The sequence below is a fragment of the Panthera leo genome, chromosome E1 (assembly GCF_018350215.1).
Source record: "Panthera leo isolate Ple1 chromosome E1, P.leo_Ple1_pat1.1, whole genome shotgun sequence".
Taxonomy (NCBI): Eukaryota; Metazoa; Chordata; class Mammalia; order Carnivora; family Felidae; genus Panthera; species Panthera leo.
Genome location: NC_056692.1, coordinates 42,186,818 through 42,203,668, shown reverse-complemented (window position 1 = coordinate 42,203,668; position 16,851 = coordinate 42,186,818). Strand labels below are relative to the sequence as shown.

General features: G+C 34.8%; 1 protein-coding gene across 7 annotated transcripts in view; it reads left to right on the top strand.

Moving 5' to 3' along the window:
- Window positions 1–16,851, top strand: part of GPATCH8 (G-patch domain containing 8) — a 101,941-nt gene that overhangs the window by 18,600 nt on the left and 66,490 nt on the right. Inside the window, exons 1-5 of one of the 7 annotated variants that reach the window (XM_042915873.1) lie at window positions 7,573–7,653; window positions 10,060–10,270; window positions 13,009–13,079; window positions 13,678–13,695; window positions 16,022–16,094. Coding sequence is in view for 1 of the 7 variants with exons in the window: in XM_042915872.1 (XP_042771806.1) it covers window positions 7,579–7,653; window positions 16,022–16,094 (148 nt within the window). In the remaining 6 variants the exon portion in view is untranslated. Of the gene's footprint in view, window positions 1–7,572; window positions 7,654–10,059; window positions 10,271–13,008; window positions 13,080–13,677; window positions 13,696–16,021; window positions 16,095–16,851 lie in introns of those variants that run through there. The other 6 variants (XM_042915876.1, XM_042915875.1, XM_042915877.1 and 3 more) reach the window with 6 other exon arrangements.

Here is a 16,851-nt window from a genome sequence, read left to right as displayed (position 1 = left end):
ATGGGGTGGTATTAACCATTCTCAAAACTTTGTTTTAAATAAACCTTTTAGGACAGTTTTAGCTTAAAGAAAGATCACTAAGATAGTACAGAATTCCCATAGATATGCACCCAGTTTCCCTTGTTATTAACATCTTACATTAGTGTGGCACATTTGTCACCATACTAATGGACTCATTGATACCTTATTATTAACTCAAGTCCATAACCTATATCCTTAGTACTCCCCTCATGTCCTTTTCTGTTCCAGGGTCCTGTGTAGGATACCACATTACATTTAGTTGTCATGTCTCTTTAGACTCTTCTTGGCCGTGACAATTTCTAAAAACTTTTAAAGGGTAAAACTTTAATGTTGTAATTGTTATTAATTTGGGGTCTAATTTACTATTTCAGTTTATTGTAAGAACTTATATATGTTCTATAGCACAGAAGGACCCTATGTCTAATTTTTATTATATATTTGTTTTTTAAAAATTTATTTGAGAGAGCGTGTGAACATGAGCTAGGGAGGGGCAGAGAGAGATACCTAAGCAGACTCCATGCTGTCAGCGCAGTCGTGCTTGATCCCACGAACTGTGGGACTATGACCTGAGATGAAATCAAGAGTCGGATGCTCAATGGACCAAGCCACCCAGGCACCCCAACTCTTCTTTCTTTAAGGAAGGAGCTATTTAGTCTTTAAGGCAATTTCCTCCAAATGTCTATTATCTTTGATCTTTTCCAATAGTTCTCCCTTTGTTTTCTGTATATTTGCCCCCCTTTATATCCTAATATTTATTATTTTTATTATTTTTTAAATTTACTTTTGAGATTGAGAGAGGGAGCACGTGTGGGGGCGGTGGGGGGGGGGGGGGGATAGGGGAAGAGAGAGAGGGAGACACAGAATCTGAAGCAGGCTCCAGACTCTGAGGTGTCAGTGCAGAGCCAGACACGGGGCAAACTCGTGAACTGAGATCATGACCTGACCAAAGTCAGACGCTTAACCAACTGAGCCATCCAGGTGCCCCTATAAGCAGTTTTTATACTTTTCACACGTTGCTACTAATTGATTTGTTTATTGTGGGAAATCAAGCACTCATAAATGTTAAGAAGTAATCTCTGTTCTGGATGCCTGGGTGGCCTAGTCGGTTAAGTGTCTGACTTCGGCTTGGGTCATGATCTCACGGTTTATGAATTCGAGCATAGAGCCTGCTTGGGATCTTCTGTCCCCTTCTTTCTTTGCCCTTTCCCCACTGGCACGCATGCTCGCTCTCTCGCTTTCTCTCTCGCTCTCTCTCACGCTGTCTCTCGCTCTCTCTCTCTCTCTCTCTCTCTCTGTCACACACACACACACACACACACACACAAATAAATAAATAAATAAAAAGAAAAAGTAATCTCAGTTCACTAATTTAGTTATGGTTGTGGAATATTTCTAGGCTGTTTAAAGTCAACTTCTATCACAAATAATATTTAAATTAAAACAATTAACTTTAGATGTTCGTTAGATGCTTCTTCAGATGTTTATCAGTTCCTGTCACATTTTCAGAACACCACTCAGTTCTTGTCCACATAGTCTTACACAGTTGTAATTAGTGAACTGCCTTTTTGATTTGTTCCTCCTTCCATTTAAACTTAACCTGTTTCTGCATAGTTTTAAAACTTTTATTGTAACTCCCTAATTGTTGTGTTAATAAAATAGAATTAAATTAAACTCTTCCTCTATTGGACATTTGCTTCTAATTTTTTAAAAATATATTAGAGAAGTGCTACAGTGAATGTTATCTGCATTTAAAATTCGCAGAAGCTATGGAAAATGTGGTATCTGGAACCCTGTCTCCCAGTGTTCTTCCTCCTGCCTCTTCCTCCTGGAAAAAAAAATCACAAAGTAGCATACCAGAAAGAACATGGACTTTGAAGTTAATAATGACTTTGGGTTTAGAATTTGGGCTTCTTTACTTACTATTTAAGTGAGTAGATTTTGTACTTACACCCCTGAATTCTTCATCTGAAAATAGAAATAATGATACCTACCTTGTTGGATCATTCAGAGGATTGAGATCATGCCTGTGAAGCACACAGTTCCTGATACTTATTAATAGGTACTCAAAAGATAGCTGGTACAAATGTACTGTTTAGCAAGACCATGGGAGTAAACTGTTAAAAATGAGTTCCTGAGTTCTTCTAAACAGTATCTAATTTAGGCGGTGAATTAGTTATACCAGCAGAGTATTTGTATTTTTTAATGTACATATTTGTTGGTTTCATTGAAAAGATCATTTGGTTATCATTTTTAAATTTCTGAGTTCAAGATGGGAGCAAGGGGAGAGTGGGTGATGGGCATTGAGGAGGACACTTGTTGGGATGAGCACAGGGTGTTGTATGGAAACCAATTTGTGAATAAATTATATTAAAAATTTCTGAGTTCACATAGTTTGTCTTTCATGATTATTAATTTTTTCTATTTAAACTAATTAGTTTTTTAAAATTGAAATGTATTATAGTTGGGATTACATTGTGGATGATTAGTCGATGTCTTTTTTTTTTTTTTTTTTTTTTTTTAAATAGTCAACCTCTCAGCAGCAGAAGAGCAACTCTGGTGTCAATAACTGAGAAGACTGGCAAAAAAAAAAAAAAAAAAAAAAAGGAGCTGAGCTTATAGCCTGTTATGTCTGATGTATAAGCTTTTTTTTTTTTTTTTCTTTTTCAAGCTTATTTATTTATTTGGGGGGAGGGAGGGAGAGAGGGGCAGAGAGAGAGAATCCCAGGCTCTGTCAGTGCAGAGCCTGACTTGGGGCTCAAACCCACGAACTGTGAGATTATGACCTGAGCTGAGACCAAGAGTCAGATGCTTAACTGACTTGAGTCACCCAAGTGCCCCTGATGTATAAGCTTTTTAAAAAAAGTTTCAAATATTCAATTGGAAATCATGATTTCATTTTATGTTTATGCTTAAACATTTAAAATTAAAGTTAATATTTTTGAATCAACACCACTTTAAAATGTGTTAAACATTTTAAAATAAATTCATCAGAAATTTATTTTGAATGGCATTGATTAAGCATTCAAAGATAAATACAAAATGGTTGTGATTTCTATTAAATACAAAATATTTATGATTTCTATTAGAGTATTTGAGTATTAGGGAATTTAAGTATAAAATTCAAAAGGAAAAAACACGCAGTTAAAAACAGAGCCTCCCAGGGGCACTTGGGTGGCTCAGTGGTTGAGTGTCTGACTTCAGCTCAGGTCATGATCTCATGGTTCCTGAGTTCAAGCCCCACACATGGGGCTCTCTGCTGACAGCTCAGAGCCTGGAGCCTGCTTCAGATTCCGTGTCTCCCTCTCTCTCTGCCCCTCTTTATTTGTGCTCTTTCTCTCTCTCTCTCTCAAAAATAAACATTTAAAACAACGAAAGAGCCTCCTTCTCATCTCTTGTCTCTTAAGCACCCGGTTTTCTCAGAGTTCACCGCTAGTGTCAGCTTCTTATGTATTCTAGAGCTGTCTATGCATATTTTTTAGTTTATTTTTATGTAATAAGTCATACAGTAATATTGACTTCTATTTTGGTGTTTAGTTCTATAAATTTTAAAACATGTATAGATTCCTGTAACCATCACCGTGTGTTTACACAATAGGATTTAAACTTTCTTAATGCTTAAAAAAGTATTTTTAAGGGGGGAGATGTAGATATACTGGCTTTTTCCTTTTTTATTAAAAAAAAGTATGATTAAGATACAGGGTAATTCATTTTAGTGTACAGTTCTTCGAATTTTAACAAAATATAGTGTAGTCACCAGTGCAATCAGTATATAGCTCCAGGCAACCGCTGATCAGTTTCCTTTTCTCTGGTTTTGCCTATTCCAGAATGCCATATAAATGGAATTATACAATGACTTTTGAGTATGGCTTCTTTCACTTAGCGTAATGCATTCGAAATGTTACTGCTTATATGAGTAGTTTCTTTTTATTGGTGAAGAATGGTTCATTGAATGGGTGTATCATAGTATTTTAATCTATTTCTCAGTTGAGGGACATTTGATTGGTTTCCATACATTCACAAGACAGGATTTTCTGTGAACACAGGTTTTCCTTCTATGTGGACAAATACCCGGGGACGGAATTGATGGATTGTTTGTTCAATGTGTGTTTAATTTTATAAGAACCTGCCAAACTGTTTTCTGAAGTGTCTGTACCATTTTACACCCCACCAACAACCTATGAGAGTTTCCATGCAATTTCTGCAACACTTGTTAGTTGTTTTGTTTTTGTTGTTGTTGTTGTTGTTGTTTTAAGCTGTTTTAATAGAGGGGCAACTGCATGGTGCAGTTGCTTCAGTGTCTTATTCTTGATCTCAGCTCAGGTCATGATCTCACAGTTTGTGAGTCTGAGCCCCATGTCGGGCTCTGCACTGATGGCGCGGAGCCTGCTTGGGATTCTGTCTCTCCTCTCTGTCCCTCCCCAGCTTGTGTTCTCTCTTTCTCTCAAAATAAATAAATAAACTTAAAAAAAAAAAAAGCTATTTTAATAGATGTGTAGTGGTATTATCTTGTGGTTTTAGTTTGTATTTCCTTAGTAATGATGTTGAGTGTTTACTTGCCATCTATGTATCATCTTTGGTGAAGTCTGTTAAATCTTTGCCCACTTGAAAAATTGGGTTTTCTTATTACTGTGTTTAGAAAGTTTATTGTATATTTTAGAAATACAAATCCTTTATGAGATATGAGAGTTGTGAATACTTTCTCCCAGCCCAGGTTTTTTGTTTGTTTGTTTGTTTGTTTGTTTGTTTTAATAAGTGTAGGCTGTGTGCCCAGTGTGGAGCCCACTTGGGGGCTTGAACTCACAACCTTGAGGGCAAGACCTGAGCTGAGATCAAAAGTTGGACACTTAACTGACTGAACCACCCAGGCACCTTGCAGCCCAGTTCTTCATTTTTTTTCTTTTATAGATTGTGCTTTTGGCAGTGTAGCTTAAGAAAGCTTTGTCTAGCCCAAGGTTACAAAGATTTTCTTCTATGTATTTCCTTCTAGAAAAGCTTGTAATTTTAGGTTTTATATTTAGGTCTGCGATACATTTTTTAAAAAATTTTTATTGTGTGCAGTATGGATTGAGGCTCATTTCTTTTCTTTCTTTTTTTTTTTTTTTTTTTTGCATATGGATACCGAATTCTATGCCATTTATTGAAAATGCTATTATTTCTCTATTGAATTGTCTTTGCATCTTTGTTGAAGATCAGTTATTCATAAATATATGGGTCTTTTTCTGGACTCAAACTATATTATTAATCCTGTTTTGTATTGTGTGTGATAGATCCAGAATGATTTGACAACTTAGGCGGCTAGTTTTAGCAATTTGTAAAGCATGGGGCACCTGGGTGGGTTAGTCACTTGAGCGTCTGACTCTTGATCTTGGCTCAGGTCTTGATTTCAGAGCTGTGAGTTTGAGCCCCGTGTCGGGTTCTGCAATGACAGCGTAGAGCTTGCTTGGGATCCTCTCTTTTTCTCTCTCTGCCCCTTCGTGCCCTCTCAAAAATAAGTAAATCAAGCAAACAAACAAACATGGTTGTCCTAAGTTTAATACTCTAAAGATTTACTTTCAAAATAGTATCCAGTTATTGTTGGTATTAACACCAATAGTGGTAGTGGTAGAAACAATTAAGTGATTGTTTCTAAACTTTTAAATGTTGCTTTAGAAGTTAAAATAAGAGGCAAATGTTAAAGAGATTGTTGGACAAAATATTGGAGATTAAGAGAGACTTTCAGAGATTGTACCTATTTTTCATTTTTAGTATTTGTTGATGATTGCTTTTCCTCATTTTTAAAAAAAGTTTTATTTATTTTTTGACAGAGAGACAGTGCCAATGTGGGAGGTGCAGAGAGGTGGGGGAGAGAGAGAATCCCAAGGAGGTTCTGTGCTATTAGCGCAGGCCCCAATGTGGGGCTTGAACCCACAAAACTGTGAGGTCATGACCTGAGCCAAAACCAAGTCAGATGCTTAACTGACTGAGCCACCCTGGCACCTCTGCTTTTCCTCATTCTTGGAATGCCTGCTCCTCCATTTTTAAGATTTGCTTTTTGTCTTTGGAAAACCTATTCCTGTCCTGTTACTCCTTTCTTCTTTTGGATATACTCTACTACACAATTTTATTTTTATCATTTTTATTGTGCTAAGATACATACAACGTACAAGTTACCATTTTAATTATTTTAAAGTATACAGTTCAATGGCATTAAGTATATTAACAGTGTTGTACAACCATTATCACCACCACTGTCTGATTCCAGAACTTTTTCATCACTACCACACAATTTTAGCACCTAATTGTTCTCTAATGTTTAGCCACCGAGTTAAGTTTTAGGGTTGTAAGAGGTAAACAATATTTAGTTCTTGTTCTTAAGGACTTTACAGTCTGATGAAGGAAATAAGTAACCTAGTAGTTTTGATACAGTGTGGCAAATTATATGTTTAGGATCTCTATGGTTAAGATTTATTCAAGTAAAATTTTACCTTGAAAAAGTAAAATAACTTTTTGTTAACATTCAAGTTGTCCTACCACTCCACACATTGGATTAACATAGGCTAGACTGAAGTCTTTCCTCTTTTGATTTAGGTCAGTTCAGGACTTACAAATCATCACGCCCTCTATTTTGTAACATAAAGGGAACCAGAAAGTTGGTATTCTGTTTTAAAGCCAAATTATGAGCTATTATTTGCTAATAGAGTAGGGAGATCAGAGAAAACCATGATTAGAGAGAACTTCCTAGTTGTCTCCTCCTATCCTCAGTTGAACTATTTTGACTTACTCTAGTTGCAGTGACTGCTTACTTATGGTCAAATATGGCATTATACAGACATGTTTATCTCTCTTGGCAGATCATTTGAGGAATAGCTGTATTTAGAATACTGTGTCAAGAGATTGTGTTTTTAGATTCTTTGAAACTTGGGAGTTAGCAACTTGATTTAAAGTCCAATGTTTTAGCAGTTTTAATTTAAAAGCAATGTTACCAACATTGAATAGTATTATAACAGATTTTTATTTGCATTCTTCTATTATTATGATTTATCTTCTTCAGTGCAAGATTGTTTATGAAAAGCTAAAAAACATGGCTTTTTTTTGTTTGTTTATATATTTATTTTGAGAGAGAGAGAGCATGCACAGGAGGGGCAGAGACAGAGAATCCCAGGCAAGCTCTACACTGTCAGTACAGAGCCCGACGTGGGGCTCAACTCACGAACAGTGAGATCATGACCTGAGCCAAAACCAAGAGTGACACTCAACCCACTGAGCCACCCAGGCATTTTTAAGATTCTGGAGTCTCCATGATATCATCAGTCAGATAAGGAGTTGATAATCCCAAATGGTTGATAGTATTTTAGTTAGCAATTTCAATGTTTATCAAAGGGAGAATTCCTATTACTGGGCCTAGACTTCTAATAAATTGGTTTTTTTTATAGATTTAGAAAAGTCTGAAATTGTGGCACAGTTTTGATTGTCTACTGAAAAAGAATAAAAAGTTAAAAATAACCCCTAGCTGGATTAGATTATTCATATTTTGGCATTTATTACTTTTGAAAAATAACTGTAGTCTTGTCTTTTCAGGGTAATCACTTTGATCAGTATGAAGAAGGACATTTGGAAATTGAACAAGCATCACTTGACAAGCCTATAGAATCGGTAAGCCTATAGATCAGTGCTTAATTTTGGGTCATAGTTAGTTAGGTAGTGTTCGTGTGACACTTGATGTGAATGAATTTAAACTTATTAATAAGTTATAGTACAGTTTAGAGCTGTTTTCTTGCATGCCCTACAGTAATCAAATAGAATTTGGGATGTTATCTAATATTTAATATTTTGGGAAATCAGTCTGAAAGATCTAGAAACCACTTAGAATTTGATGGAAAATTTCATTTTGGCCCATACTGATATTCTGTTAAAGATAGCGAGTTAAAGTTTAGTGTTTTTGTAAATTGAATAAAGGAGTAAAATGTATTTTGATCCTTTAAAAGCTACACCTTTCCTTGGCAGCACAATTACGTGTGAAATGTTCCATTAGGAATAGTTAAGGACTAATATATTTACCAGACACTTACGAAACATGATAAATTTGGTAGCTTAAGAGATGTCTGGTTTTTGTGAAAAGCTGATTCTTTCTATCCCTTTACATGACTTAGTTTTGGATATTGATATAAGTCAATAGAACAAGGAGATTTATTTTCCTGGCTTTTAATTTTTTTAAAAAATCTTAATTTTTGAACATCATTTTCATTTTGAAAAGCTCTTTATTTTTAAATTACACAGTGCATTGTTAAAATGTCTAAACTTGTCAGTATTGTCAGTATTTAATATTTGTGCTTAAGTATACATATTTAATTAGGGTCTCAGTGAGTTATTGGTAAACTTGAGTGAAAATGATCGAAGAGGAAGTCTTAATCTTAATAGCAGTGAAGACATCTCCCTTCTTCTTTAAGAAACACTAGCTTCTTCTCCTCCCTCAGGAAAATAAGACAGTTTAGAGAGCACAGACATTTTAACTTCAGCTTTTATTTTCAAAACTATAACATAGTAAAGGATCAACATATATTTATGTTCCTAATTAGGTTGGTGTTGTGTGTGTGTTTGTGTGTGTGTTTAGATGTTTACAGAAATTTACACAACTTGGGGTGTTCGACATTTTTCTTCCACAGCAGTTGGCCCATATTAGCTAAGCAGCCATGATCTGGTTTGTATTGCACGGTCTGCCTTTTTTTAATTTCTTCTCTAGGGTTTCTTTCTCCCCCACCTCCCCTTCTTATTTCTGTTCTTCTGGTCCAGTGAACACTGCATATAGTACCTTCTGTCTTAATGTGCTGGCATGATGCTAGACTTAGGCATGGCAGTAATTGATGACGCATGTGATAATGCTGCAGAGGGAGAATTCACATCTGATCTTGAGCTGAAAGCCCAATCTTGTATTTTGACTTGAGGATAAAATGCCAAGCCCACATTGCTAAGTTAAAAATCACTGAAGTTTGTGCCTTGTTCTGTGTCATCTTGGGAATTACCACAAGGCAGAATTTTATAATGAAGTCTGTAGGCTGGCTAAGCTAGCATTTTGTACTTGAAAAATAATTTAATTTTTTCATTTTATTTAAATGTCTCTTTGGGTCATAGTTTAAGAACAGATAGTTGTCAGAAGCAAGACCCAAGTACCATATCTACAAGGTACATGATTAATATTCTTAAATAAGCTATAAATCTGTGGGTACTCTGATTCAACAGTAGTAGGGAATTTAATTAGACTAAATTTGCAGCTTAGTATTCATTATTACTATACTCAAAAGATTTTTAAAAAGCTCTAAAGTAAATAATATTTAACATTTTTAAAGCATTTTAGGGCTGTATTTTAAGGTTTTTGGAAAATTCATTCCTTCGGCATGTGAGACTAATGCTATTTTTCCTCTCACACTGTCCAGGATTTTTTCTAGCATATGTCATAGAAAGAATGCTATCAGAAGACTGTCTGAGTGATCACTGTTGAGGAATCTCAAAGAGTAGGAGTGGAATTGATAATATGCCTTATTTATTGAATCGTATTATCTTCTCCACTTAAAATAGTGAATGACATAGTGCTCAGACTGGATATTTAATTTTTTTTAATAAATAAGTGTATGTTCAGAGATGCATATTAATTATATCTCTAATGAAAATTTACTCCTGAAACATAAATAAATACTATTTGCGTTGTGGTAGTTTAGGTAATAGGAGGAGGAGCTTCATAGCCTACATTGCTTTAGGTAGAAGTGGAACACACAAGACAGGAAGGATTTTATTTCTCTTATGAATCACTTGGGAACAAATTGAAAGTTTTTAAAGGTTTTAAGGAAACTTTTGCTAAAACAATTGGCGTGAAAGTTGGTAGTGCGGTATCAATCTCCCCCTCCCCTCCAAAGGGAAGAACCCTATCATCTAAGGAATTCCCACCAAATAAATATATATTATATCGCTGGCTGGCTATATTGAGCTCTCTTGTTCTTAGGGGGAAATGGCATTGCTTTTCACACATAGAAAGAGTCTCTGCTGAATTAAAATCTTTCTCTGCAGCAATATCTATTGAGAGGTGCTGACTGTTTTGCTACAGCATGCAACTCAAAAGTGGCTGGAAATATGCAGCTTTGGGAGTCTACAGATCACTGCAGGAGCTAAAGGTCTAGTCATTTTTTTTTTTTAAACAAAGGTAATCTGCAGCAGCTGGTAACCGTGGAAATCTCTGCACAGGTTTGTGCCAAGAAATATGCCTGTGTGAAGGGTTATTGTGAGTATAGGATTAAGGTCTTTTCCTTTGGTAATAGGGTAAATTTGTTGTAAACTGGCAAGATGGGGAATGAAATACAAAGACTCAAGTACAAAGATTCAATAATGCATTATGCTTTAGTAAACTTCTGAAGCCTAGACTTGTTGGTGAGATAGATGATCCACATTTCAGTTTCAGTCAGGAAGTGTTGAAAACACCTCAAAATCCAGCATTTGTAAAGTATTTCATAATCTTTGTTGCGAAGTTTTATTTCCCCTGCTTTATTTCAGTCAACCAAATATCTTTCAATGAAATTTTTGGTCAAAAATAAAACTGTTCTAAGAAAATTATGAAAGAATTGCCAGACAACTTGGTTATCTGAATTACAGAGAAGATGGAAAGTATTAATGTTTTCCCTTATTACAAAAAGAAAAACAACTTTACAGAACGTGAATTTTAAGTTACTGTTTGATGATTTTTTTAGGTCGCAGCCATTATATCCTCTACATTTTTTAACGATAAAGTATTTAGAAAGCAAAACTTAAGTCTAAAGCCAAAGCTCACTTTAGAATTCCACCATAGTTCGAAGAACTGTTTGGTGTGATTTATGATATATGGTTTTTTATGACCTTTGTCATACAATATGAGAGGTGAGATGGGGGCATGATTACAGCTATACAGAAGGCAAAACACGTACATCATAGTAAAATATGTTGTCACTGTTGCAGTTGGAAGTAAAACTACCCATCAGCCATTAGTTGGTCTTTGTTCTACCTGAATAAAATCCTGTCTTTATAGTTGTTAGGTTGACTGAGAGGTTTTTAAAAATTAATGTAAGTTTTCAAACTCCAGTTGCTGATGTTTACTTTGCTTCTCTTGGGATTTAGAAGTATATTTATAATTGAGTTCATGTTGCATATCTGTTTAGATCTGTGGACTCCACTAGTTCCAAACTGTAACTATAAGACTGCTGATTTGACATTTAGCAGTGACCATATGTGGACTGCACTATAAATAATGTGCTTCTTGGAGCTGAATGGTGTAGCATTACTATATGGCTTTTCTCTCTAGTCTTCATTGTGTCATCTGTAGTGAGCTATAGATTTTTTGTTTCGGGAATTTTTACAACTTGTTGTTTGCATGGGTTCACCTAGTAGCATTTGGTTTTTGCTTATAGAGTCTTTAATACACAATCAGCAAAGCTTACAATCCACTCAAGAGACCTACCATTTTTGTCACTGTTGAAAATGGGCAAATGGTGTAAATTGAATGTGGCTGTCAACTAAAACAAAATTCATTGTGGAGTTAATATTCATCCAGTCACTGACATAATTGTAATACAGTTTTCTCTGGAGACAGAAGATTCTATTTCCTGCTATAAAAACTGGAATCAGCCTCATACAATAAAGTAAATTTTAATCTATGTTTTGGCAGGCTCCCATTGTACAGATTGGTGGTGCTATTGCCAAAATGATCATTGTTACTATGACAGAATACAGCTTTATAGAGCAGAGAAAACTTCTTGGGAAAATTTCTAGTTGATAGTTAATAAGTAAAAATGTTGAGGAATGGCTGAAACAATAATGAGGCTTTTTTTGTTGTTGTTTTTGTTTTTTCTGGTATTGTGTTTTAGCATGTTGATAGTTTATAATACTTACATTTCTTGCTTTCAAAGATTTTCCCATTGAAAAATTATATTTTCCTTTCTTACACATGTAAAAGAAGGGAACAGAGGGTAAAAATGTAGCATTTTAATTATATATTTAAGTTTAGAAATAGGAAAAAAAAAAAAGGCCAATTGAGGTAATCTAGGTGTAAAAAAGTTTGAGTTTTCAGCTCAGCTTTGTGGTTTGACCAGAATTAAAGAACTTCATGCCTAACCAAAGAAAATGCCACGCTGCCACCATTTTGGTCTTAAGAACATAGAGTAACAAATAGCTTGTGGGAACTCTGTGAATCAAGTGGAAAACTAGTTTGTTTGCCTGTTTCCTTTGGGCAAAGTTTAGTTGCTTTATCAATTAATTTAAAATTAGTATTTGTCTTGGGGCACCTGGCTTGTTCATGCTCTGTTGGTAGAGCATGAGAATCTTGATCTTGGGGTCGTGAGTTCAAGCCCCACATTGGGAGTAGAGTTTACTTAAATAGGTAGGTAGGTAGGTAGGTAGGTAAGATGGGTAGAATTTCCCTGCAGTTCTTCCATGTGCATTTAATTTATAAACAGCCTGTCATTGTCATGCCCATTTATTAGTTATAAACCAGACAGTGTTAAAAAGTTTTTTTCAATTACTTACTTTTGGTTCTACGAAATTAAAATATAAAGTTTGAAGTTGAATTATATTTTAAAATAAAAAACAAAGGTTTTTTAGTTACGACTATAGTGACTGAAATAGTAAATTGTTAAATAGTAAATTTACTTCAGAGGTAAATTTAGTTCTTGTTACCCTCATAATGTCTAGATTACCTGTTTGGGCTTTAAATTACTCCAATTTACTGTTATAAATAACATCCATGGGAATAATTTGCAAAATCACAACTCCAAACAGAGTAGATTATTATTTTCACAGGCTTATGAGTGACTCCCTTGTTCTTTCACAGTGACTGTTCAGTGAATATTTTGATCATTTCAGGGATAGGCAAGTCTACTTTGTTGTACTTTGTTGTGAGGTATTTTGGTGTGCCTTCCCTTGTGTTACCCATCATCCCTAAGCCTATTGAATTTTTGACAAGTGTTTATAAAACTTTTTTTCTTTTTTTGGTAGGAAAAGGGACCATACTGAATACTAGCCCTTTCTGCAGAGTCACAGAGCTGCCTTTTTTCCTACAAAAGCAGGTAGTCTGGAATGATAGGAAAGGTCCAGATTTTCTGTTATTAGTCATTCACTTAATCTCTGAGGTTGGTGAGGGGAAGAGGTTCTGGGAGGTATGTCTGTTGTGTCTGTTGCCTTTGTTATAATCATAAGGACATAAAGTGGCATATTAATTTTAATACAGACCCTGACATTTCATTCCTTATCCATACTTAGGAAAGTAGAGTTAATTAAAGGACAGCTTTCATCTAAAGTTTGAAAAATGCCACTACCATTTTGTATCAGCTTGCTTTTTTTTTTTTTTTTTTTTTTTTTTGAGAAGGTGACAGCTATCTTGAGTGGTTTTGTAAAAGTGGTGCTAATGTGTATAATCCTAAAGTTTTCTTTTTTCTTCCTCTCCCTTTAACATTTGCTTTTCCTTTCACTGTTGTCAGTCACAACACGCTGCTCTTGAATCTCTCAGCTGGTCTTGACTCGTGAATTTACTTATGCTTTCACTCTTCTTTAATAAATACATTAATTGCAAGCAGTGAATTGAAAACAAGACAAAAAAAAAAAAAACGACCATTAGTGATTGGACAGTTTCTTACTTTGTGTTACATTTAACTGTTCTTTTGACAGCCCAGTTTTTAAAGCCAGGTTCGTATGGAAATGCTTTCACTCCACTTGCACTGCTTTTGGAAATAGCATACTGCTTCATCTGTCTGTTTATTTTAGTGCATTCATAATATAACACAGTCAGCATAATGTCTCATCTCCACTTAGCCAAAGATTGAATTTTCTTAAATAAAAAAAGGGAGCGACAATTTTTGTCAGCATGGTTTAATATCCTAAATCTTTGTGCCAAGTAGAGTTATAACATTAGCCTATTAAAAGATTAAATGATAATTTAGTCAACTATATAACCTTAGAGTCATTCTGCTATCCGTGTCCTATAGTTCTTCAGATGTAAGAGTTATGATATAAAGTAAGGATTTTATGTACAGGTAAGTTTATATTCATAATAGTATAATAAAGTCCTCTTTTTCATTTTCTGCTAACATTGCTTATAGTAAGACTTTATCATTTGTTTTTAAGTTTTTGTGATGTCTAGTAATAAGGAAGTTACTGCCTCAGATTATACATAACCATGGCATTTTCTAATTCAGTTCCTGGGAAAAAGTAATTTCTAGTGACCTTTTGTTTCATTTATTTATTTTAGAGAGAGAGAGAGAGAGAGCGCGCGCACAAGTGGGGGAGAGGGGCAGAGGGAAGAGAGGGAGAGAAAACCCCAAGCATGGAGCCCAATTCAGGGCTCTATCCCACGACCCTGGGATCATGATGACCTGAGCCAAAATCAAGAGTCACTCAACGGACTTTGCCACCTGGGCGCCCCTATATATGTTTAAAACAGTAGTATCTTTTGTTTTAGGGACAGATTATTTTCCTCCTCCTCCTCCTCTCCTTCTTCTTCCTCTTCTTTTTTAGAAACAAATTTTCCATTATTGTTTGCCTCATTTTTGTTTTTAAAAAGGTATCCTGATCTTTATTCTGCCCTGATCAGTGAATAATCAGTTGCTCAGCTGAGTTTTCCAGTTTGCCTGCTGTCATAAACTTGTGGAAGGAAATTGTCCCCCCACCATCTCAAAACAGAACGTTGGAAGGCTTAACCTTCCTCTTATAACTTATTGTCAGAAAAGATAACAGTAAAATTAATTGTTTTCTTCTATAATTCTAAAGAACATTTTATCATTGAATATGGAACTAGAAGATAAAAAGCAGTTTAATAGGAGATGTTTGGTTTTAAATAAGATTTATGGCTTTAGCTTTATAGATTGATTTCAGGAAATAATGAGATTATTTTCAAATGGTGATAACTAGGTTACTACTGTAAATTACATTTTAATGCATATAGAACACTTTGTGTTTATAATTTTAAAATGTTTCTCTTTGGAGGAGTATAGCAGCATTTTATCTGACGTAGTTAATGGTTATTTTAGTTTTGTCTTCATATTTCACAACGTTTGTAAAAAGCGAATGGGACAAAGATATGCAGAGACTTCTAAGACCTTGAACCCTTAAAAGCTGACATTAATTGTTGTTTCTGGTGTCTTTATGTACAGTTTTCATTGAAATGCCTTTTCTGGTGTGCTCCTAGGAAGATGAGACATTATGTATATTGGTTTTTTCCCCCTACATGCACTAATGGTTCTTTACTGTTAACTTATTGCTAGGCCTGTTTCATTCTAACATTTTAGCATTTTTGTTAGATTACATGTTGAAATGCATCACTCAGTCTGTGCTTGAGCTCATTTTATTTTTCTGTTTAATCAATTTAATTTCTTGTTTTACTAACCTCACTGTTTTTTCAGTTTAATATTGGCTGCATGCTAGTTAAATATTTATATTTTATATATATATACATATATATTAAAAAAACCAATCAAGTCTAGCCTGGATTTTGCTCTGATTGTGTTTTCATTTCTAGTGGTGGGGCAGTCTTACACTTACAACTTACTTTGTATCATGAAAGCCTGACACATAAGCAAAATAACTAAACACAATGTAGATTTTCTTTAAAACAAAAAAACAAAAAACTTCAAGTGGTGCTGTCTAGGTGGTGGATATGATTGTATAAGTACCTTGACTTTATGCTTTTTAATGTTAGTTTTAAATTTCATAAATGTATTCTTCCCCCTTTTCCCCCTTCCCCTTTTTCTCCTTTTTAAAGTGTTATGTACAAAAGTTGCCCAGCACACCATCAGAAAGGACCCTCACCCCTATGTTCTTCCCATATAAAATACTGGCCAGCATTTCTTTTTACATTAATGCCCCTTTTATTGGGCACATTTACCCTATTATTAGCACTTTTTTGCATGCATATATGTAGAATTATCTCTTGCTCATCACCTGTTTAAATGTCACTAGGAAGGGAAGAATATATTATTGGAATATTTTTGGTTTGTCTCTCTGTTCTGTCTGTCAGGATAATATTGGACATCGCTTACTCCAGAAACATGGGTGGAAGCTGGGCCAGGGATTGGGAAAATCTCTTCAGGGTAAGTTTTTTAAATGTACAAAAAGAAAGAAAGAAAGAAAACAATGTTTCTGATTTGATCTTATACCTGAATATATTATCTTTTTAAGAAAAAAGTGTTTGGGCTTTCCCCCCTGCCTTTTCTCCCCTAGAATAGTCTATATTTTTCCTGTAACTGTATTTTAAGTCACTATTAAGATCATAAGTTGCAAGAGTAAGCTGCTGTGTCATGAATACTTTCAGGTCAAACATATTGTGTGTGTATGGCTCAATTGGTTTTAATTTTTTTTGATGGGGGTATGTCATTTAGCAATATTGTATTGTGGCTTCAGTATTATAAAGGGAACCATTCAGTGGCAGAATTTAATTTTTGCCCTTCTGAATTCTCCCTGAAGCTGGTGATTGCCCTGGCTCTTTTCCTCTATGGTCAGAACCCATGTAGTAGGAGAGAGAAGAATTAACCCATATGAAATGTAAGATGAAAGCAGAGGATTGTTTCCTAGGGCTCTCTGAGCAGAGAGGTCATTTCTCAGGTTCATATTAGGCTCTGGAAAATATATGGCTTGAAGTTTCCATTGCATTCATTTTTCTTTTAACTATAGTAATCATTTGGGTAAAAACAAAATACTAATATTTCTGCTTTTGAGGCTCTGGAAAATATATGGTTTTGTTTCCATTGCGTTCATTTTTCTTAAATCATTCCGGTAAAAACAAAAATACTAATATTTCTGCTTTTGAGTTCTTGCTAGTTGGAAACCCAGCTTCATTTACCTTTTAGC